The sequence below is a fragment of the Danio rerio genome, chromosome 2 (genome assembly GCF_049306965.1).
Source record: "Danio rerio strain Tuebingen ecotype United States chromosome 2, GRCz12tu, whole genome shotgun sequence".
NCBI lineage: Eukaryota > Metazoa > Chordata > Actinopteri > Cypriniformes > Danionidae > Danio > Danio rerio.
In genome coordinates this window covers 38,090,725-38,114,656 of record NC_133177.1, presented here as the reverse complement: position 1 = coordinate 38,114,656, position 23,932 = coordinate 38,090,725, and the positions used below count along the sequence as shown (strand labels likewise).

Here is a 23,932-nt window from a genome sequence, read left to right as displayed (position 1 = left end):
TTGCTTATCACCTAATCTACCCTTATCATAATAAGTGGCCTTGTTAGAAAAGGATCAACAATATTTGCTTCACAGAACTGATCGTGGCTCATCAGTGTGTATCAAATGTTCAGAAACAAACTGCAATCCTTCCACCAGTAACCACATCATCAGACATAAATAAACACACAAATTCCCATGTTACAAAGCCTATTTTGCGTTAATGAGCAGTTGGACTATGTACCTAATAAAGTGGCCTGTCAGTGTATCTAATAAGAAACAAATTGTAACCTTCCCACTGGTAACCACATCAGACATTAAAAAACATATAAATGGACACAAATTTCCATGTTAAAAAGCATATTTTGTTGAATATACAGTTAAAGTCGGAATTATTAGCCCCCCTGAAATATTATCCCTTGTTTATTTTTTCCCCAATTTCTGTTTAACGGAGAGATTTTTTCAACACATTTCTAAACATAACAGTTTAATAACTCATTTCTAATAACTGATTTATTTTATCTGTCATGATGACAGTAAATAATATTTGACTAGACATTTTTAAGACACTTCTATACAGCTTAAATTGACATTTAAAGACATTAGGTTAACTAGGCAGGTTAGGGTAATTGGGCAAGTTATTGTATACTGATGGTTTGTTCTGTAGACTATCAAAAAAATATATATAGCTTAAAGGGGCTAATAATTTTGACCTTGAAATGTTTTTAAAAAAATTAAAAACAGCTTTTATTGTAGCCAAAAAAAAAAAAAAAAAAAAAAAAAAAACAAATAAGACTTTCTCCAGTAGAAAAAATATTATCAGACATACTGTGAAAATGTCCTTGCCCTGTTAAACATCATTTGGGAAATATTTAAAAAAAGAAAAATCATTCAAATGGGGGCTTAATAATTCTGACTCAACTGTATATGGACATGGCTAACATAAATGCAAGAATGACCCTAAAGGTATGATAACTGCAAATGCAGCATTCTTCTGACTATATCAATGCCGAATTTCAGGCTGGACACTACTGTAAAATATAGTGGAAAACAGGGGGATAAGAGTTGAGGTTGGTAAAAAGCAGTAAATTTACCTTGATAGAAATCTGTGTAATGAACCTTCTCATATTCTCTAATATTCAACTCTAATCCCATCCTGATGCAGAAACACAATCAAAAAGAGGCAGAAATTGACTAAATTACAGAAAATCCAATATTTACTGCAATATGAACCAAGAAAGGAAGAGGCGTTTAGGAAAAATCCATTCTCATCAGAAAGATAACACAGTGTATAACCAAAAGAAAAAAAAAGGATCGTTTATTCATTCAAATGAACGTGTTAAAAGGAGTAAATAAACAAACAGAATTACTGGGATGCAACAGAGAACGTACAAATAAAGCTTGAAACCTAAAGGCTATTACGGGTCCAATGTTCACACAATTTCTATAAATTATTCAAATAAATAACACTTGTACAAGAACTCAAAGATGAAAGAGCAGCAATGTTATGAGTGATGTTAAATAATCCCAAATGAAGTATACATAGTGTCATTACGCCTTTTGACGAGATACAATTTAGTCCGTGTTTGAAAATTTGAGAGCCCTGGGCAATATAGCCAACTATCAACTCAAAAGCACTTCTGTCGAGAACTAGACCCTGAAATCATGAGAAGAAAAGTGAGAAGAATCTCATGCAAAAGGTAGTAAATGACTTTCTGGGACTTACGATACTTAAATAATTTCAAAATGAGGTAAATACCAATTTAAGAGTATATTATGTATACTTAAAAGAATACCCCTGCTATAAGCATGTCCACTTAACCAACAGAAAAGCTAAAGGAGGTCCTGTAATTGCATTTGGGGAGACCACCGGAATATGCCAAAGCTTACACATCTTATGGACAAACAGACACTGTGTATAAAAAAAATCCAGAACGCAATAGCCTTAAAAGAATCAGCTAATTTATAGGAAAACTAGATTTTTCATTGTGTTATGGTCTTGTGCTTTGGCCTTAAATATCTCGTAGCTCTTGTTCTGGCAAGAATTACCTCTAGTAAAGGTTTTGTTTGAGAATATTTCCTGTCCTCCACCTTATTCATCAAAAACTTTATTTCAAATAGTGGAATTTGCACTTGTCTCCCCGTCGACACAAACATGTCCTCATATCTCAACATTTCACATACAGCGATAGTATGACGACGCAGAATGATTGAGTTTTTGCAAATATAATGCTGATAGAAACCAGTTCTGCTGGCTGTTTTCTTGGAAAAGAAACAAACTTGCTTCAGTTCTGCCGCCCTTTGAAAGCCGCCAGAAGCAAAAGTTCTTTACTAGGCTCCGACCACTGATTCGAGTGGACCTTCAGACCAGCTCAAGTACCTTCGGAAATGAGAAATAAAACATCTGTAGCCATAGCTTATCCGTAAAATCATGTGAGAGTTAAGAAATGCAATGAAATATTCAAGAACTATCAGAACATGACAACAGATCCTCCTGCTTTTAGCATTAGCAAAGCTCTCTGCAGTAAATATTGACTTTTGTGTTGCTGTTTAGCTTGTTTTGCACCACAACTCACCTTGATTGTTCCTTGACTGTTGGCTGCAATCAACACATTTGACTCCTGAGAATCAGAAGAGAGAAGGCAAGGCAAATTTATTTACACAGCACATTTGATACACAATAGTAATTCAAAATGCTTTATATTAAGAAGAATAAAAGAAACAAGTATAACAACAGATAAAAACAACAGAATAAAAATGATTCCAAAAAACGTAAAAAAATGGGTTTTAAAGAAATAAAAAGAAAAGATATAAAGTGTGATATTTGAATGTAGCACAGTGCTTATTCAGTAAATGCACAGCTAAACAGACACTACCGTGTTTCAAAGCCCCGTTTGCACTAATACGTTTTAGTTTTAAAAAGCAAATGATTTGCTACAGTTCCGTCCACACTACCACAGAGTTTTTGAGCCCAGAGTACCCTGAATGTTTTGAAAATGCTGAAGAGACCATTTTGGTTTTAAAACGCTGCTGCTCCATGTCAGTGTGACGTGGGATCTGATTGGGGATTTTTCTCAATATCAAGTGCACAAAGTTCAGTCTTGCACCCTTTCCTTGTAAGTTCAGACTTCGCAAGTTTAATATGGAGATCAAACTCCCAAGCACACGCCGGGTAAATCTTCAAAGGGAACAGTGACTTTATAACCCCATTCACATCACGCTGGCTACGTTGTTTCAGTAATATAAATAAAATAAAAATATATTATATAATAATAGAAAATGCCTATCTTCATTTTGATAAACAACTTAACAGACACCAAAAACCGATAAGGCGTCGTGTAGCTTCATATTTATATGACCGGCATCTTCACTGTAAGCATATTTATAACATAAAAGGGAAAAAAAGGAAAAAAAGCCAATCAATCAGTCAATATGCAGAATCAGTATACAAGGTTCCATAAATTAATATATTAAATTATCTTTGCGGTTAGCCAAAACCAAGTGGCGACCTCCTGCTCTCCCTCATGAAACAAATCCAGAAGTAACTGAAACTGCAATTCATCAAAATTCCACTAGTCCTGGCTCCATATAGAGCAGATTTCTATTGACCCCATTGTTAAGATGGCCAACTTTACAGCAGAAAAAAAAGGTGTGGCCACTTGAGTGACAGCTAGGTATCGCTGGTTGCCATCACTTTACCTCAGCTGATTCCGGCTGATTAGCCGCTGATTAGCTGAACTCAGCTGATACATCGTATTTTTGTTTTGTTTTATGTGACTTCACACAGTTAGTTGCCTTTTGGAATTATTTCCTACAATTATCAGATGATATGGCATGCTGTGTGCACTTAATTGTGTTTACAAATCATTCATGTGGCCTCTATTTCCCAGGTGAGTGAAATTATATACTTATATTCTATCTCTATGTATTTGTTTAATTTAGGATCATTTATCGTTTATATTTTTCTTTAGACCTGTAAAACACTCAAAAATCTAACAGATTGATTAGTTGTAGGCTATAGAACAGTCATCTAAAATGTTGCCATACAGTGTTATAGCTGGATTTCATAAATAGCCTTGCATTTACTAACACAGACTATATCTAAAGTATTCGCATTTTCCTCCTGTAGAAAAACATCACAAGAACAATGTTTGGTGGCTCAATGTATTACAACAGTATTTGTAAAAGTCTAAACACTTTATTGATATGGTGTACAGGCAAGCACATGCAGCAATCGCAAAGGCCTACATAGGATTGTGCGAACTGCTGGACGCGTAGTAGGAGGTGAGCTTCCCTCCCTCCAGGACATCTACACCAGGCGGTACATGAGGAAAGCCAGGAGAATTATCTGTGACTCCAGCCACCCAAGCCATAGATTTTTCTCTCTGCTACCCTCAGGCAGAGGGTTCCGCAGCATACAGTCACGCACCAGCCGGTTGAAGGAAAGTTTTTTCCCTCAGACTATCAGGGTGATGAACACTTAACACACCACACACAGACTGTTCCATACTCCTCACTGCACACCATCAATATGTAGCATGCACTGCACTTTAACCAATCCATACTTGAAACAATACTGCCTACAACTATGTGGACACCTATTCATTGTACATATCGCTTTCAATTTTACATCGTCCTTGCATTTGCACTATCTGTATTTTGCACTGGTCGCTGTATTTGCACTTCTGGATTTTGTACTGTCTGGAGCCAGCACCTAAGCTTTTCACTCATCACAGCACACGTGCTGCTGATGATGTGACAATAAAAGTGATTTGATTTGATGTGGTCAGAACACAAACCTCTAAGCAAAATGCTAGCAGGTGTCTGTAGCTTTGCCTAAGCACCGCCTCTTTGCCCTTGTTTGATATCTCCCAGTCGATGCGATGACGCACAAACAAAATGGCGATGGTTGGCCACACCTACTGTTAGCTTTTTTTTGGTTCTTCAGAAACCTATGGGTGACGTCACGGATACTATGTCCATATATTTTACAATGTATAGCCAAAACACGTTACCTGAGAACAAGTAATAGATTCAAAAGACCAAAGAGCCGTTAGATAGAAACTAGATTAATTTAATATAACGTTTATAGTGAGATGAGACCCAGCGGTAGATCCTTGATGAACTGTCCGACGTGCGCTGCTTTCACCTGGGGAGGTGTGCTCAAAGCACCCGCTGACTACCTGGAGCTCAGACGTCCGCATACACTGCAGCGCATGCCAGTGTGTGTGTGTGTGTGTGTGTGTGTGTGTGTGTGTGTGTGTGTGTGTGTGTGTGTGTGTGTGTAGTCATGTAATGTGCATTTTCAGTGGTGTAGTGTGAACAATCTTTTTAGTAACACTAGGTGAAATGCCAGTGTGGACGTAGATCGTTTTCATTCTAAAACGCTGTTTTAAAACTAAAACGTATTTGTGTAAACAGGGCCTAAGTCTTGATTTGAATGTGCCTAATGTTGGAGCACGTCTGATCATTTCTCAAAGCTGATTCCAGCAACAGGGGACATAGTAGCTGAAGGCAGATTCACCCTGCTTTGACGGAAATGAGAGGTTGACTTTGACTAAGTGAGTGCATTGAAAGATTATGTAAAACAAGTTTTTGGCCTAATCTCGATAATAATGTAGGTTCTCATAGAATACATGCATAACCTTCCCTGGTCATTTCCAGGCTTAATATCTTAATGTTATTATATGGAGACAAAAAACATTGACATTTTGTTTGCATGTAATTTATGTAGGGGTGAGAAAGGAAATTAATTATGACCAAGACTCTAAGCTGAAATTTTGTCTGGTCAGCATATTGGTTTAGCGCACAATTATTGAGTTTTCTTTCTATGGGAAAATGTCAAGTATATAAAGCCATGTAATACACAAGGGGATCTGAAAGCTGGGCTAATGTTTACATGGGTGTTTCAGTTGATCAATCAAGCAAAACATGAATCTGCATTTTTTAAAATATCTATTTCTGAGCTGATTAGGTTTGATCACAGTTGTTTACTTGCATGGGTCAATGACAAGCTGTTTCATGTTGGTGTCTGCATCAAATTAAATTTACGAAGGTGACTTTATATACACAGAAAGCATAAAAAAATGGAAGTATGGAATAATTTCTAATAAATTTTATGAAAATATATAATACTGTTTCACATCAATCAGTGTAACAGATTTCATTAATTCATTCATTTTCTTTATGGCTTAGTCCCTTTATTAATCAAGGGTCGCCACAGTGGAATGAACCACCAACTTATCCAGCATATGTTTTACGCAGCGGATGCCCTTCCAACCACAACCCATTACTGGGAAACACCCATACACTCTTGCACACACATACACTACGGCCAATTTAGCTTATTCAATTGACCTATTGCGCATGTCTTTGGACTGTGGGGGAAACCGCAGCACCTGGAGGAAACCAACACAAACGTAGGGAGAACATGCAAACTCCATACAGAAATGCCAACCAACTCAGCCGAAGCTTGAACCAGCGACCCTCTTGCTATGAAGCGATCATGCTACCCACTACACCACAGTGATGCAGCCGTGTAACAGATACTATAATATAATTTAATATAATATAATATAATATAATAAATCTTAGAATATATCAAACAACAGGTGATCAAATATTATCTAAGTGAAACCAACTGGTTTGAAAGATAGGTGTAAAACTACATATACTGTATACATATGACCCACATGTTCCCGAAATAGAATCTTTTAATATGTTATGGAATAATTATATTTTTTAAATATGCCTGGTTCGATTATTGTGCTTTTTTGTGCAAATCTTAATTAATGTGCATTTTCAGTTCTATTGGCTATTATGTGATCTATATTTATACATCTTATATGACAGAATGTTAGAAATTGTGTGAAAAGCACATTTTAAGTCTACCAAGCTGTGCAAGCGCTCCAAATCATCTGGGGATTTCTCAGAGAATGTTGTCAAGGCAACTATCTGATACAAGTTTCAACTGAAGCACTAAACTGGCTAAAACTAAAAAAAAATAATAAAGCTAAATAACATTCAGAATAATATTTTCAAAAACAAATGAAAAAAATCTCAAAAATTAAAATGAGTATTTACAGTATTGAAATGAAAAAGAAAACAAAATAGTAACAAAAAATGATGCTAATAAATTAACATCTATCTATCCATCCATCTATAAGCACGCACACACACACACTAATGTAATATAAATTACGCTATAATGCAGTGAGATTTTGTTTATACTTTTCACATAATGGCAAATATTATGTAGGGATATATTTAGGGAAAATCTATTAAATGCATACAAAATCTAAAAGGTCTTTTATCATGTGAAATGAGGGCTCACAGATTTAATAGGACTGCCTTAAAATTACTAAAGATTTTAGGATAGAAAAGTATTTTACTGCATAACAACGTTCTCATATTCTATAATGCTAATAGATCAATATTATATTGCTATAATGCATCATTTACTATAGCTGAGCTCTGACAAAATGAAAGTGGCCTAAAGAGACACACTTAAATTTTCATATTTTAAGATTTAAATAAAATATCATGTATATAATGTAAGTGTATGGAAAAAAAGTTTCATAGACAAAACTTAAAGGTTAGACCTAAATTGTTTGTGTTGCGTTTTTAAAATACATCACTGAAATTGTTTTGTCTAAAGATGCACAACAGTATTTTTTTTTTATACAAATAAAAATAATGCATTTTTATAAAAGCTGCTTAAACACCCTAATTTAAAGGGATAGTTCACCCAAAAATTTTAATTCTGCCATGATTTACTCATCCTCCACTTGCTTCCAACCCGTTTCTTTCTTCAGTTGGAGACAAAGGAAGATATACTGAAGAATCTTCCATAGCACATTTTGTTCAAACTATAGATGTCAATGGCCTTTTTTCACTCCTGGACATTCTTCAGAATATCTCAATTTGTGTTCAACAGAGGAAAGAAATTCATAAAAGTATGAAGTGTGAGAAAGTAGTGAGGAACAGTCTTTTGACAAAGATCATGTCACTAAGATCATGTCGTGCCCATATAGAGGCTTAAACTGTGCACAAAATTCACAGTGAATTTGCCTCTTTCTAAAAAACATGACTGTTAACTGCAATCCATGCTATTCAGATGGTGAAACAGAGGAGCGTGGGTTTAATAAGCATGGACATCCGAATGCGGATACATACCAAACTTCCCCCAGCCCACTGTCCTACACTACCCTGCTATTACTTGTCCTCATTGTACCACCAAATGCAGCTCCACTGCCCCCATGTGCCCTCATGGCTCTTACTGTTCTGCTGTTGGTTCTAGAAGAGTGATTTATCATGTTGAATGTGAATGAGATAAGACTGAATCATACCCCATCAGGTAGAGCTCGCCAGCACACTGCACTGACAAACTCATTGGTGTCGTCCTCCTTCTTGTCCTTGTCCAGGACGCTCTTCACAGTGTCAAACTTGAATGTCAGCAGCGTCTTGGAAAGGCCTTTGTAGTACAAGTACAGCGAGTTGTTTTCACTACCTGCGGGGTTATAAAATGAGAGCATTTCTACTTGGCCATTGAATTATTCGAAAATAATGCACACCTGAAGTGATGATGCGGCCACAGTGTATAATTTCTGTAAAAAAACTACACATTTTTAACTGTTTACTGGCCAATCAGATTAAAGCACTAACTTACAGTAGTGAAAGTAAGAAAAAAATCTTTTCAGATGTTGAATAATTAAAAAAATACTGCACACCCAAGGTGGCAATGCCATTATCTTTGAATTTAACAAACCAGTGTCAATTATTGTATGTTACGATTATCAGAGCTGAAGACTGCATCATCACAGGTTTTTGACAGTTCTTAACTATGAAACAACTGAAATCATGTGGTTATGTGGAACTGTAATGTGTTTGAGACCTGCCTGGAACTACTTTAACTGTGAATTTATCAAACAATTATTTGCTTGTTACTTCAACACAGAAAACTTCAACAAATGCTAATAAAACTAAATGTCTGAGTCTAAATGTCTATTAAATTTTTTTTATTCAACTTAAAATCAGACGGCCAGAGACTGAGATTAATTTTTTTATAATTCATTACAATATTGGTGGAATTTTTTAAAATAATAATAATAATAACAATATACAGTCAAATTATTCATACCCCTGGCAAATTCTGACTTAGGTACTTTTATTCAACCAGCAATTAAATTTTTTTGACCAGGAATAACACAAGCTTCTTCTAAAAGATAATAAGACTGTGTACAAGATGCATTATTGTGGCTTTTATAAACATTTGAACAAAAACTTTGTGAGAATTTGCCAGGGGTTTGAATAATTCCAGCCTTGACTTTATATATCGCATTATCATAGCTTTGATTATAAACCAAAATGCCAAAAGCAAACCTTTCTGTTGTTTAATTAATGTCATATCATGCCACTCACCACATGCTACATAGTCTCCATTTGATGCCAAACCCACAAAGTTCTTCTCATTGATGTGGCCTTTGAAAGAGCGTAAACAATGAGGCTTGTTCACGTTCCAGAGTTTCAGCTGGCTGTCTGTTGAGCTGTGAACACAGTGTATCACAATTTAACTCTGATCTCAGTTTAAAATCAAGACTCTAAAATTTAGTTTGTAATTATACTTTCAACACAATACTTATAAGCCATGAATGATCACTCACATTAAATATATCTTTATATTTTTTTATTTTATTTTTTTATTTATTTTAATTTATTTTATTTTATTTTCTACATTTTTGGTGAAGCACTATAGCCCATACATAAAAACCAATTCTAGCAAAATTTTAGCTGATTGTGCAACATCTCTACTGAAGCTGGCAGTGTCATTATGGTAAAAAAAAAACACTATAGTATTTACTATAAATTAGTGTATTTTCTTGTGGATGTTTGACAACTGAAAATAGATCTGGTACTAGACTATATTATATTATATATAATATTATATATATATAGATATTTTAGCCTGTGTTACTTTTTACCTTGCACTATTAGCTAACATTATAATTTTGGATATGCGTTTTCCTATATTGATTACAATACCCAATTTTTAAATTGTTAAAATATTCTTAAGAATAAAATATTATGTGTTTTTCGGAAGAGTATAATAGCATTGTGATGCTATTATACTCTTATTATATAACGAGTGGCATAAAATGGTCTTAAAAAGCAATATATCTTGCTGCAATATATATAGTACAACAAAAAATAGAGACAGATCTACCCTTAACTTCTTCCACTGACTTTTGTCCTCAAATTATTTCTACTGATAAAGGAAAAAAAAAAAAAACACAAGGACTTTGAGTGTATACATACGCAGAGACAATTTCTTCTCCATTGACAAACTTGGCATAGGATACTGCTTTCCTGTGGCCTTTGAAAACCATGATGGGCTGCTTAGTGTTCCTCAGGTCATAGTAGTGCACACAGTGGTCTGTAAAAGATTTAAAACAAAGTTTTAAAAAGACTTCTGCAGGAAGCCAAACTTTTAATAGATTAAAATGAATTATGTACCTGCACAACCGAAGGCAAGATGATATCGAGAGGTTGGACTGAACTTAACACAGCATACATTGGCCTTGGCTTCAATGCTGGCTACTGAATTGTCCAGGTTGGTGGACCATAACTTGACTGGGGAGAAGCGAGTTGCATTCATGAGTATTTATAAAAGAATATCTTCGTAAGAACTATAAATCAAATAACTTGATAGGAACGGTTCGGTTGCGGGAATACCTTTTGCGTCATCTGATCCCGACGCTAAGAGCTTGGGATCCATAAGGTTGAAATCGACACTCCAACACCGCTTTTCATGCTCCTATGAAAAATCCAACCAGCAAATCAGAGTCTAACATAGATTAAGTATAAATGTTTCGCAAATTATATTATGTGTCAAAGACGAGGCATTATTCTGACCTGTTCTTATATTCTGACTTAGGGATCATACTAAATGCTATTATTATATTTTAATTGATTAAAAACCACCTGCAGAAAAATTAGTAAAACATGGATTGACAGAGCATTACATTTTTCAATTACATGTAATTACTACTTTGGGGCTAATTATGACCCCTAAATAGAGTCTTTTTGATAAAGTAATTTCTGTTTTAAATATGGCTGAGAGGGAAGATGGCATATAAACTATTATTTCATTGAATTATAATTTTATCCTCTGTAAATAATGGTAAAAATATATGACAGACAAACACAAAATATACTCCTCAATAATCACTCCAATTAATTAAAACAAAAACACAATAAACCTGTCTTTTTTCTGTACACGATGTACAAAACAGCCTGTATTTATACATCTAATAATTATTTTAAAGCTATTATATGCATGTTATTTTTATCTGTTAAAAAGGACTGACTGTATCCATGCAATATTAAGCAACAAAACTGTTTATAACATTTAAAATATTTGACAGATCTATAATATTTGAATGGGAAACAAACAATTATTTAATTTTGTATGCATGTAATTTAAACCACATAATTACATCAGCTGTCCTCTAAAAGCATGGCTTCTGCACATTTCATTAAGTCAGTTGTAAGACTTGAAGACAATTGGAAATGTACATAAAAAACTGTTGATGGAAATGCCAAGATGCGCATCAATTTTGGAAATGCGTACGTGCATAACAAAGTAAGAGAAACTTTTTATCCGAAAAGAAAAGATGTGCGTAAACTATGATGGAAAAAACACTTTTACCAAACAAATTCAGTTTGCGCATTAAAAAAGTCTTTGCATTGTAAAATATCTGAAAGGTTGTTTTGGTTATTCTAATACCCTTTAAACTAGGTCTGGGCGATATGACAAAAATGCAAACTCGATAATTATTTTCCATATTGAACAATAATCATATAGATTTGATGCAAGTTGTCAATGTTTCCAGATTTAAAAGAGAACCCCTACAATCACTGAAGCCACAAAAATTAGAAGGTCCATTAAATGGCATAACATTTTCAGCCAAAAATTTGGTACATCTCTAATATTAACACACACTTTTAGAATCTCATGTTTACACATTTCTGCTGTATCATGGGCTCTTAGATCAATATAGCATAAAAATGTAAAAGTTAAAAGTTAAAAAATATATAATAAACTACATCTATGCACAACAATCTGTCCTTTTAACGCACTTGTAAACAATTGTTATTGTAAGAAACCTAAACGGTGAATAGAGTTAAAAGTAACCTTTTGAAATAAAGTTTAAAGTTTAATTGACATTGGTTATTGGTGATTGGGTAGCTATAAATGGACAAAGGAAAATTAATACCTGGTTTAAAAAGATTTAAGACCTACAACACAATATTTCAGTAAATTACTTTAAGACCTAAAATTTTGATCTTGAAATTTGTCTTTTAAAGACTCTGTAGATACTCTGTGAAAATTATAGAGAAAAATATTCAGAATTTGGCTGGGCGTTAAAATCGCTATCAATGACTGTTGACCGAACACCATTGTCATTTTCGCCGGAGAGGCCTTTTGGTTTCTTTTCTTGTTCATCCCAGCTACTAGCACCCCATCTGAAAAATTTTTGCATAGTGGTAATGTAGTCATTCAACTTCACAATTTTACACACACTGTGTACCATTTTATCTACCAAGCTTACGAGTAAAAAAACGTATGTTTATTTTACTATAAAGAGATGGGATATTTTGTTTAAATATTTTTGTCTATGACTATTAAAATGATTTGCCTCAGTAATGTTGGTAAATTAAAACAAAGTGGTTAAACAAGAAAAAAAATCCTAATATTCCTAAATGTATTGTTAAAAAAAATTCAATAATTATCAATATCGAATGATATCATGAGAAATTTTTTGGCAATATCGCCCTGCTTTAATACAGAAAATAAAGAAGCAGTGAAGCCTGACACACAAGTATACCTGGTAGACCTTTGACCTCTGCCCAGTAAACCCATCCCAAAGAATGACAGTCCCCTCATAGTCACTGCTTGCTAACAGGTTTTTGTGGTAGCTGCTCCAGCTGATGCAGCTGCAAAGAGACAAAGCAAAAGAAAAAGTGACGCTCTGCTATTCCGCTGCATAATCCACCCAGAACATTCAGGCCAGCCCTTGATTTCAGACACTCTTTATACCTAATTTTAGAGTTACATGTCATCTCATTGACAGGATAATGAATGTCCACAGCATCTTGGATCACAGTGCCGTACTCAAACACTTTAATTTTCTTAGTGACACCGGCAATGGCGAAGTAATCACAGTCGCGGTCAAACTCGATGCTGCAAAAGAGAGAAAGAGGAGACAGAACAAGTGTTAGCACAGCAAGTTCTCCTGACTGCGAATGCTCATTATCTGCTCTACTTCCACTCAAACACGGACACCCAAAGAGACAAGAGCTGTAATGCATCCAAACTGCCTCTCAGACACTTAGGTGATCACACATACAAGTATGTCTGAAAAAATGATGGTGTGCTGAATTTTTATTTTTTATTTTTATGTAAATGCTTTTTACCCAGTTGAGCAAGGTTCTTTAGTTGCTTGAGGATTGGTGTCAAGTTTCTAAATACTATATAAAACATGGAAATTTCAGTCTGTTTGAGGCAATGATTATATCCGGAACACCAATACGCTGCTTGGTAATTGAGAAGTCAAGCAATTGATTTTTCACGATGTTCGGATCCGTTAACACTTATTTCCTGAATGTCTGCCATTTTTTGCTAACCAACACTTGGATCGTGTTTCCTGCACCACTGAATCTATAAAATAGACTTGTTTAAACTTACCGAGCTTACAGTCTGAGCTGAGTGTAATAAAAACAAAAGACTAGTCATACTGTGAAATACATACTGAAATATATACAACCACTGCTATTTTGATGGCAAAACATTGAATGAATAAATATACAATTAAAAACCACAAACAAATGAAAACATCAATTAGATACAATTTTTTACATTAATATACATTAAAAATTCTAAAAATGTTTCTCCTTAAGTGAGTTTATTTCATTAAAAAAACCTTCCGCAGTTATTAATATCAGGACAGTCCATGTGTTTTACCATAATTTTTGCAGAACATGCATTGAGTGGGGTCTAAATAGTGTTAATTAAACTTGGAGTAAGAGTAAGTTTATTATGCTAACTCTGAATGCATTTGTTAACCAATAATACAGCAAAAATACTGTAGATTATTATAAATCTAATAACTATTTGAATACTCCTTTTGGAGCTCGATTAATTGAACATTTTAACTCAATTATGATAAATGAACGATTATTTTATTTATTTTTTGCCCTCATTGTTCACTGACAGGCTTTGTACAGTAAATATGCTCACACATTACAAGTGAGAGATTTCTAAATGAATGGTGCATTACTTGATTTGAAAATAATTGAAGAAACGCACCTTATCTACCATCTATGATTATTTATTGAACATCAACATTAAACAATTGAAATTACATCACGCATTGCCTAAAACAGACTTCTCTTTTACGTTTTTCATATTAAAAGTAGAAAATAAGCAGCATCTCTTCTAAATAAAATCTTGTATATCCTGTAAATATTATTTTTAAATAGTGCATTCGTTACATCTTCTGCAGACAAACATTTTAATGTAAATAAGAATTTGAATGTAATGGAAAATTTGCCAACCCAAAGCATCTCTGGCGCAGCTTCCAATCAGTCACTGTAGTGCAATGTAAGGGTCAAGAATCGAAGAATCTTTTGTCCTACTTGACCAGAATAGACCAAGTCAATTTTGATTACTTTTCAATGAATTCCTCAGACCTAACTCCTTTTATTGCTGTAATCCTAGGCTTTTAGTCACATGATTCTTCAGAATACTTTAATGCTTTAAACGTTAAATGCTTTAGCAATTGCTACATATATTTGAAACAGTTGTGGTACTAAACATTTTTGTGATGCATTTTTTTTCCGAATATTCCAGCATTCATTGCCGAATATGAAGTTCAAAAGAACATCTGTTTGAAATGAAGCCTTTTAGTTTACAAATGTCTTTACTGTCAGATTTAATTAATTTAATACATCCTTGACGAATAAAACGTTTTAATTTCTCTCTCCCTCTCTTAAAAAAAACCCTAAAACAAAACAAAGTGGCCTTAATAGACAGGACACCTTGTTCCCAGACACTGAAAGCATGCAAAAAGCCCAAGGCGAGATCTATTGCCCAATGTGTCAAACCATTACTTTTTTTGGTTGTTTTTTAAGAACCTGTCAAACTGATTTACAAATGATAGGGTTTCTGGGCCCCCAGGCTACTTTGTACTCCAGGCCTCAAGGCCTCAATGCCCCATAACCCATTTATCTTATCTTCTTGCCACATGTAGCAACAATCAATAGTAATAAGTGAGATACAATAATATACTAAAATTGAACTTCATCCAATTTAATTATGCATTATATATAAATTATTATATATACGGTAAACAGTACAAGTAAATACCCTATTTTAAGCCTAATAGATACTATATTTACCAAAGTTTAAGTTTAAACATGGCTATATGCATGAAGGCATTCAAACACATTTGGGCAAAAAAATGCCTAAATGTCAACTAATTAGCATACTAGCAGTCTTCCCTGTCTCGCGCTTTCCTCTTTTTAGTGATTTTCTTTCCTTGTTTAGTATCCTAATTTTTGCTGTGCCATTTCTTAAGTCTTTCCATCTACCTGAATGATGCCCACAGTTCAAAACTGCAGTTCTGTGAAGTGCCACATTTCTGAATAATTGGCAAACATCTTAATGGGACACACGCTTTTGGCAAAGAGGGGTGCTTTCATTATAGTTTGAAATCACCATTAAACCACAAGCTATCAATTTCAGCTCCAACATGGTCTGCCAATTCATTATGTTGTACTTAAAACGATACTTTAAAAAAATAAAACCCTGCCATTATTTGCTCACCCTTTACTTGTTCAAAAACACTGAGTTTTTTTTTTTTTCTGTTGAACGCAGAATATATTTCAATGAATGTCACAAACCTGCAACAATTCATATCAATAGTGGAAAAAACAAATACTATAAAAAATCAATAGTTGCAGGTTTCCAACATTATTCAAACAGAAGAACGTCTTCCTTTGTGTTCAACAAAAAAAAAACCTAACCTAACCCAAACACTTAAACTTGTTAAAGGTGAATAAATGATGGCAGAATATATATTTTTGGGTGAACTATAACTTTAAACCAGTTTACCTAAAGACTGATTAATTAGAACGCATAGTAAATAAAAAGATATGGATGTTCTAACTGATAATACTTTATGGAAGAAGATGGAATTTATAAGTAACAAAGTAAAAAATAATTCTTTAGAGAAACAAATATTTAAGAACGCTTTGAAACAGGTCATTTTCTGCTTTTGCTAAGAAAAAAAAAAGGATGTTGTTCAGTAATACAATACTACCCTCTGCTGGCTATGATGATTTACACTAGGCTGAAGTCATACAACATGGTCTTAACTTTAATCAATCTTTTAAAACCTTACCTGGACACAATACTGGAGCCATTATAAAGGTCACTAGCATAAGAGAGGGTGGCCAGAGGCCTCACAGAGTTGTAACGGGTAAACTTTGATAGACACTCCATGAAATCATCCAGCTGGTTAACAGTCCTGCTGTCATCTAGGAACAAGAAGAGTGATTGCGTTCAATAAAACAGCATTGCAGATGTGTAAAATGAATACACAGTCCATATATAACTTTGAATCAGCTGACCCGTTATTCGAGACATCCTATTGGAAAAATAACACTGTTCCAGATCCTCAAAGTGTGCCGTCAGTCTCTTCCGCCGTGATGCAAGAGTGCTGTTGTACCATGTTTGTCTTTTACTCTAAAAGTAAGAAAGAAACGACATAAATGTGAACAAATGTCAGCATGAATTAACAGACAGGAAGAAATCATGAATAAATTAATTCAATTAACCTGTGAGTTTCCACCAAAAGGAGGCTGAATGTATTCCGAAGGGTCTATTATGCTACTGCTGGAGACAGAAAAGGAATTTAATTTATTCAGGGGAAAAAATATTGCATCGCTGTCATTAATTGTCATCTCATATTAGTGTTTTTATTTCTTACCTGGGTGCAGGAGAGGGAGCTTCAACCTGTGGCACAGTACTGTCTGAATTGCAGTCCATGTCACTTATGGGTGAATACATACCACTCATTTCCTTCAGGAAGGAAAAAAAAAAAAGATGTATTATGTATCTGTTGAGCACAGCAGTCTAAAACATGGGGTCATAGTGATTTAAAACGTGACTCTATAAACATTTGCGTTGTGACGTCTTTTTGAATATACTACCTGAAGAAAATCTGAATGGCTTTAAACATTAGAAATAGTAAGACACAAAATAAGCATTAGGTAAAGATCATGTAACACTAGAGATTGGAGTAAAGATGGTGGAAATTCGGCTTTGCAATTACAAAGACAAAAAAAAAAGCATTAAAATATATTTGAAACTTTGATTAAATAAAGAATGCTGGTGCGTATATCAGACTTTCAATATCTTATTTAAAAGTCTTACTGCCTAAAATTGTTTAATGGGAGTAAATGCACACAATATTGGAAAAAAAATTAAGAAATAATAACTATCTTAGAAATATTGCAATACATTTTGAGTACTTGAGTAGCTAGAATTAGGGGAAAATCATTAGAGTATTTGAGAGACTAATCTGCATAGAAAACATAAGTAACAATAAAAACAATGGTTCCAATTTTTTTTTAAATAACAAATAAGCCATTTTGTTTGTTGAACTAAATAATACAATATTAGAGCACATTTCATAAGACAATCTCAGGCAACACAGGTTTATCTTCACAGTACAGGTTTAACAGGATGTATTAGCAAGTACATATGTAATGTACTAGAAATTTGCAAGTAAAAATATTTTTTAAGTAAGTATATCTTATATTATGTTTTCATGTGCCATATACACAATATTTTGACTAACGGAATAATGACTAAAACATTATTATAATTGCATTTTTGTTAAAACTCACACTAAATAATTTTTTTTATAAATAAAAACAAATAAATATACTAAACATATTACTGTGCTGTAAAAAGAAAAATTAAATCATATAACACTGGTCAGCACAATAGCCTAGTAGCTTCTACACATATGGTGTACACATATGGTGTAGAAGCACTTCAGGGCATTAGATGTCGAATCCCAGCTCGAGGACATTTTCCTACCCTAGCCACACCTCTCTCTCCCACTTTGCCTTCTGACTGATTACTGTCCAACTTAATAAAGGCAAAATGTCAAAAATAAATCTTTAAAAAAATGTTAATAATTCAATGAAGACTTTCAGTGTGTTTATATCCTAATTTCTTATTTTTTTAATATTGTAATCCATCAATTTATTGTAATCCATCAAGCTTTTATACCGATATGTGCCTGCATTGTGAATCGCACCAAGTCATATTGTGATATTAATTTTATGTCTATATTTTATGCAGCCCTAGTATACAGTATAATCATGCACCTAAATATATTCATTTAAAAAGAGGCATAATATCCTTCCTAGACCACACAAATGACACCATTTCCTATCTGACAATTTTGGGTCATCATATTAAACTGACCTCCACTCGTTTAATATCCTCTTCCAAAAAGTTCAGTTCTTTTTGTAACTGTTCCAGTTGCTGTTGAAGTAAAGACAGAGAAGTTAATGACCTGAAGCTGTCATGTGTGCATTATTCAACATTCTTAAAAATAGATGTGGAGGCTCAACCTCTCTTTTATTTCTTCTGGCCTCCTTCAGGAACTCCATTAAGATCTGTCGCTGAGCAGCTTGTGATTCCTGCAGACAGAGATGAGAGATTGGTCAGTAAGGCTCATATATTATGACATTATGCAAAAATTTGTTCTTTTTTTTTTTTTTTTTTTTAAACAACCGGGATATAAATTAAACTTGATTTAATGTTTGAATTAATTTTCAAGTATAACCTAAACATAAAGCCAAATAATTTTGGTCAATATATATTAAAAACAGAACTCAGAACATATAAGACTAGTTAAAAGTACACACGTTACTGACAATTTTACAATGAATACATTATCTAAATACTTTTTAATGGTTTTGATTTATTTTGATGGCACTTTCACACTTGGGGATTATTTGCTTAGATCCAAAAAGTTAAACAATGCTGCATTGAATGTGCTTTCAGACCTGTAGATCGATTGCTTTGTTCCAAAACGAATTAAACTGGTTACAATGTTGCCAAATTAAAACAAATATATTAGTTCTTTAAAGATTAAACATATTCAATTTAAATTAGTTTTCATTTGCATTTTGATCATTAATTGAGAGCTTACAGAACGTGTTGGTTTGAATTAATCAATTATACATTTATTTATAGAGAAAATTAACAGATGACAGAGACTGTGTTCAGAGCATGAAGCAGACTGATCTTTAGTGTCAGCACTAATATGTAGTAAATAACACAGTAAATGTTGTTAAATTAATTGCTGAAATAATGAAATTAGAATGGATATGTTTCTTTATTTCAACGATTTACTTAAAGAGTTGCAGTTTCTTTGGGGTTCTTTCATATTTATAAACTATAATATCACATAAAACATTTGCAAATAAAGCATAATTTCTTTCAATAGAATAAAAATTGCTGTTTCCTGACAAACTAGCACTAAATATCAAAAGGAAAAAAAGGAGTTTGCTGTGGTAGGAGAAACCATGTGAGACCACTTATCGAAATGCCAACTTAATGCCATCCCTTCGTGCTCATTATTATTATTATACATGATAAGTCGCATTACTTTGATCTGCATGCTAAAATTTATTTGGTAAATGTATTTACATTAGTTACAGTTTATGAGCATTTCTCTCATCCAAAAAAAAAAGGTTTATCGTAATCAGTTGTATGAATAGTTTTTGGTATTTTCATTAAGCATTTGTTATGCATATTTTCAAAATGTGCATAAAAATAGGTGGATGGAAACATAGCTATTGTCTTGTCAAGAAGATCTGTGAGGTCACAAAGTAAAAACACATTGCATGCCATGTAAAAAAAAACTACTGTAAAAAAAAAACAAAAAAACAACTAAAATATTGCACTTTACTTGTTTTAAATGCTGCTAAGAAGACATCTTAGAAGATGGGTTAAGTTCAAACCGAACCATGCCACCATTGTGCTCTATCAAACTGAGCTGTAAATTTTGAGACCATTACACCACTATTACTTTGTGTGTCATTTTCCACAAGTAAACCAATCCAGACCTTGATTTTAAGTGGGTTGAGACTGCAATTCCTGCAATTGCAGGCTGACTGTTCTAGTTTGGATCAGTGCAGTGATAGCAATGTTCACAACTTCCTAAACAAACCAAGCTAAGCGAGAAAAGCACACTTGTAACATTTTAACAGTTTTACATGGGATTTATTTAAAGATTCATTTACAAGCCATGTGCCCTAAAAATGTGATAAAATACCTGAAGTGATATTTACATTAATTTGGACTCTGTAGAAACCCAACTTTAGTGTCTAAATACCACATGCAGCTGTTTTTTGGCCATTTTCAGCTTTTATTTGAGTGAAATGTTCACATAAGATGACTTTTCCCAAGGAACCCTGAAGTGTTACAATAATGTAATATATTTAAAACGTATACCAACCGCCTCCAGTTGTTTCTTTTTTTGCAGCAGGTACTCTAATATGTAGTTGACATTTGCTAAATCCATATTCTCTTGATCAGCCCCAAGAACATCCTGGAAAACTTGCCATTTGGTTCCATTCTATGAAAAGCAGATGAAACAGGACATTTCAATGCTCTTCAATCAGTAATAGTTGAAATTAAATTTGTTTGAATAATTTCTAGTTCTCATATAAAAAATGAGATCTTACAGGGTGATCCCGTTTTAGACGCTTCTCCTCAGATCTCTGTTTTTGTTTCAAGATTAGTTCATTCACTGTAAAAACAACAGAATGAAGTCAGTACTCAAGAAATCAATCAAATGTCATGTTTGATATCTTTCAGAAACTTATACAGTAGGTGGTGGCAATAAACAAAATACAACAGATGACATGCATCAACATTTACATACCTAAGAAGTTGGGGTAAAGTTGATCCACATTGTCAATTATGTAATTACATTTTGGGCATCTGTTGCTGTCCTCCAAACTCTGTCGTATACATTTATAACTAAACAGATATACAGAAAAAATGTTTGATCAAAGCCTGTAAATGGGCATGAAATGCAATGTAAATTGCAAGGTTAACCTCTCAGTTTAGAGAACAAAGGCTTCTCACCAGAAACTGTGGCCACACTTTGTCATGTGAGCTTCCTCTATCATCTCAAAACATATAGGGCTGTTAAGAAAGAAAAAAAAAAAGAAAAAATAATGAAATTACATGCACAAGACTTGCTTCCCTTTTTTCAATGCAATACTGAAGACTACAAGGTTGTTATTGTATTTAGTACACTGACCACCGGAGACCAATAATCTTTTTAGGAACATTTGATTATTAGCATAACTTGAGTGCAAAATAAAGGCAAATGTGTGTTGTTGGCATCCACATCAAATTAAACTGCAAACAGATGTGTAATGCTTACAAACATCATATTAGAGGAAAGTAAAACAACTTAAAAATTAAATCTGGTTGAATTTGTTTCATCGTCATTCAGTAGAACAGATAAACTACTATAAAACAAAATATTTCAAATAACTAAAACCATCCATAGGTCAACTGAGACTCTAAATATGCTTGCCAAGATTCTTGTTAATTTCTATATATTTCTAGTTATATAATCTAATGTTACAAGAAACAACACTACATTTTCAATGTTCTGTGTATGTCAACAGTTCTTAAAATAATATGATTTTCTTCTGTGGGATTGACAATACAAACTGACAATATAGAGCTGTCACACTCAAACATTGTGTATAATGTTTTCTTCGAAAAAGTTTGAAAGCTGATGACAGACTGTTCATTTAAAGGGAAACTATCCCTTTAACTCCCTGTTGACAATTATCAATTAGCCTTACTCGCGGTATTAAAGGATTAAGCACGAACCAAATAGCAGAATTTGCCAGGTACACCTGCAATTAAGCCCACATGTGGTTCAAAACAAACATACTACCACTTCATTATCGAGTGAATTTAGCCATGTGAGGGAATGTGAATGCACTTACCATACAAAATCATTACTCTTGTCTTCATAGGGATTGATAAGACCGTTATACAAGGGTCTTTTCCTGCTTAAAGAGCCCAGACGAGCGCTCTGTCCGTCGGCTACCGAGCCCAGAGTCCTCGAGGACACCCCGTTACCCGAGCTGCTCCCGTTCTGAGCGGCGCTGTTCCCACTGTTTGCTCCGCCGGTGCCGCCGCTGCTGCTGAGGCTACACAAACTCCCGGAGCTTGTCCCAGGGACGGAACCCGCTGCACCACCGGACTGCTGCTGTTGCTGCTGCCGAGTGCTTGACATAATTGAAGCCGTTCGTGCACGTCGGAAGGCCAGAGCTGAAGCTAAATTTGCGGAGCTTCACCGCATCCGGGCGGCTGTGGGAGATACGCTAACTAGCTAAAGCAACACCAATAAGAGAAAAGAGGCAGGAACTTCCACCGAGCGCGCTGCTAGGACTGAAAGGCGCAAATTTCTTCACAAGTGAGGTGCTTTTTCTGCATGCAGAAGGCTCGCATTTAGGTCTGCTCGATGCTAATGTAGATATGCAACTCCGCAGAGATTTGTTGACAACTATGAGAGCTTTAGAAATTTCAGTCCACTGTCTGCAGGATGTTCACGCGAGAACTTCCCCGAGAGGAAACGCTCGTGTGGCTCAGGGTTCAGCGGCATCTACTGGCCTGGAGAAAAACTGTAAACACTCAAAACTATTCAGGACAGCTACTCGTCGATTTGACAATCTTCCAAAAACATACAAGTACTATGAGCATCCCCATATTATGAAGCAACGAACGTTCTCAAACACATCGTCTTTGATGTTTACGGTATGGCTGCATGCATGTAATTTATATCGTAAGGAGCAAAAGTATTTTTTTTAAAGGCCTGTATGTAGCCTAATTCTATTCCTAAAATAGGCCTATGGCATTTAAAATATTATAATATAAAACTATTACTCTCGAATAGACATGGGCTGGTATACGATTATGACGGTATGATAACTTTGGATAAAAATATCATGGGATTGCTGCTGTAAAATGTATTAATTTTAAATGCATGGGTAAAAAACAACAGCCCCCAATTTAAAGAGGCATCTTTGGATTTCTTTTCTTTTGGAGACCATGTTGTCCTAAAACACACACACACACACACACACACACACACACAAAAAAACGTAAATAAAAAATCTTACACATACCTTTGGAACGGTATAGTAGAAATTTTTGGCGGTTTTCTCGTCCCATGTCTACTCGGTTTCTGCCCTAACTTACAGGTTAGGCATATTTTAAAGTTAGCCTAACGTTAATTTTAAACACAATTTTACAACTTGTCACATTTGCTTTGCATTTTCTTAAAATGAAATAGGAATGACAAAAAAGAAAGACATTAATGCTTTTGAACTGAATTATGGATAATTAGTTTCTGCTCCAAAGACTTTTGATGTTGAAAAACAAGTAAAAAAACAACAGCAACCTTTACTTTTATTGATATTTCTAATTTGAACGAAGATATTGTGATAGCTTATCATATAAACTGCAGTACAAAAACTGAGTAATGAGGTGGCAGTATCTTCTGTTATTTTACACCTTTAAATTTTTTTAACAGTACATAAGATTTATGATGGTGTTACGGATCACAAATCTCATGGTTTGGTCACAGATCGGATCATTTTTCGGACCAGCAAAAAAGGAAAGAAACAAATGTCATTTGCTTTCCACTCATACAAAAATATTACTGCAAAATCCATTGGCTTTAACAAACAGAACTTAGAACTTGTAATTTTAATAAAAATAAAAATCAAGAAAAAAACAGCTAAAAAACTTCTTGTACAACATATCGTA

General features: G+C 34.2%; 2 protein-coding genes across 6 annotated transcripts in view; one reads left to right on the top strand and one right to left on the bottom strand.

Moving 5' to 3' along the window:
- Positions 1-1,271: 1,271 nt before the first annotated feature.
- Positions 1,272-22,697, bottom strand: cop1 (COP1 E3 ubiquitin ligase). Of its 2 annotated transcripts, none has more exons than XM_021478383.2 (20): positions 22,105-22,697; positions 21,221-21,280; positions 21,015-21,112; positions 20,815-20,879; positions 20,586-20,705; positions 18,691-18,759; positions 18,542-18,601; positions 17,031-17,122; positions 16,879-16,933; positions 16,672-16,786; positions 16,443-16,578; positions 13,079-13,222; positions 12,867-12,975; positions 10,711-10,792; positions 10,492-10,608; positions 10,294-10,411; positions 9,400-9,524; positions 8,328-8,488; positions 2,556-2,600; positions 1,272-2,359 (listed from the first exon to the last, which is right to left on the bottom strand). In XM_021478383.2, the coding sequence occupies exons 1-20, from the start codon at positions 22,395-22,397 to the stop codon at positions 2,342-2,344; spliced, it is 2,082 nt and encodes a 693-aa protein (XP_021334058.1). In that variant the 5' UTR covers positions 22,398-22,697; the 3' UTR covers positions 1,272-2,341.
- Positions 22,318-23,932, top strand: part of pappa2 (pappalysin 2) — a 131,430-nt gene continuing 129,815 nt past the window's right edge. Inside the window, exon 1 of one of the 4 annotated variants that reach the window (XM_073927493.1) lies at positions 22,318-22,918. The gene's annotated coding sequence lies outside the window, so the exon portion shown is untranslated. The remainder of the gene's footprint in view (positions 22,919-23,932) is intronic. The other 3 variants (XM_073927505.1, XM_073927496.1, XM_073927511.1) reach the window with 3 other exon arrangements.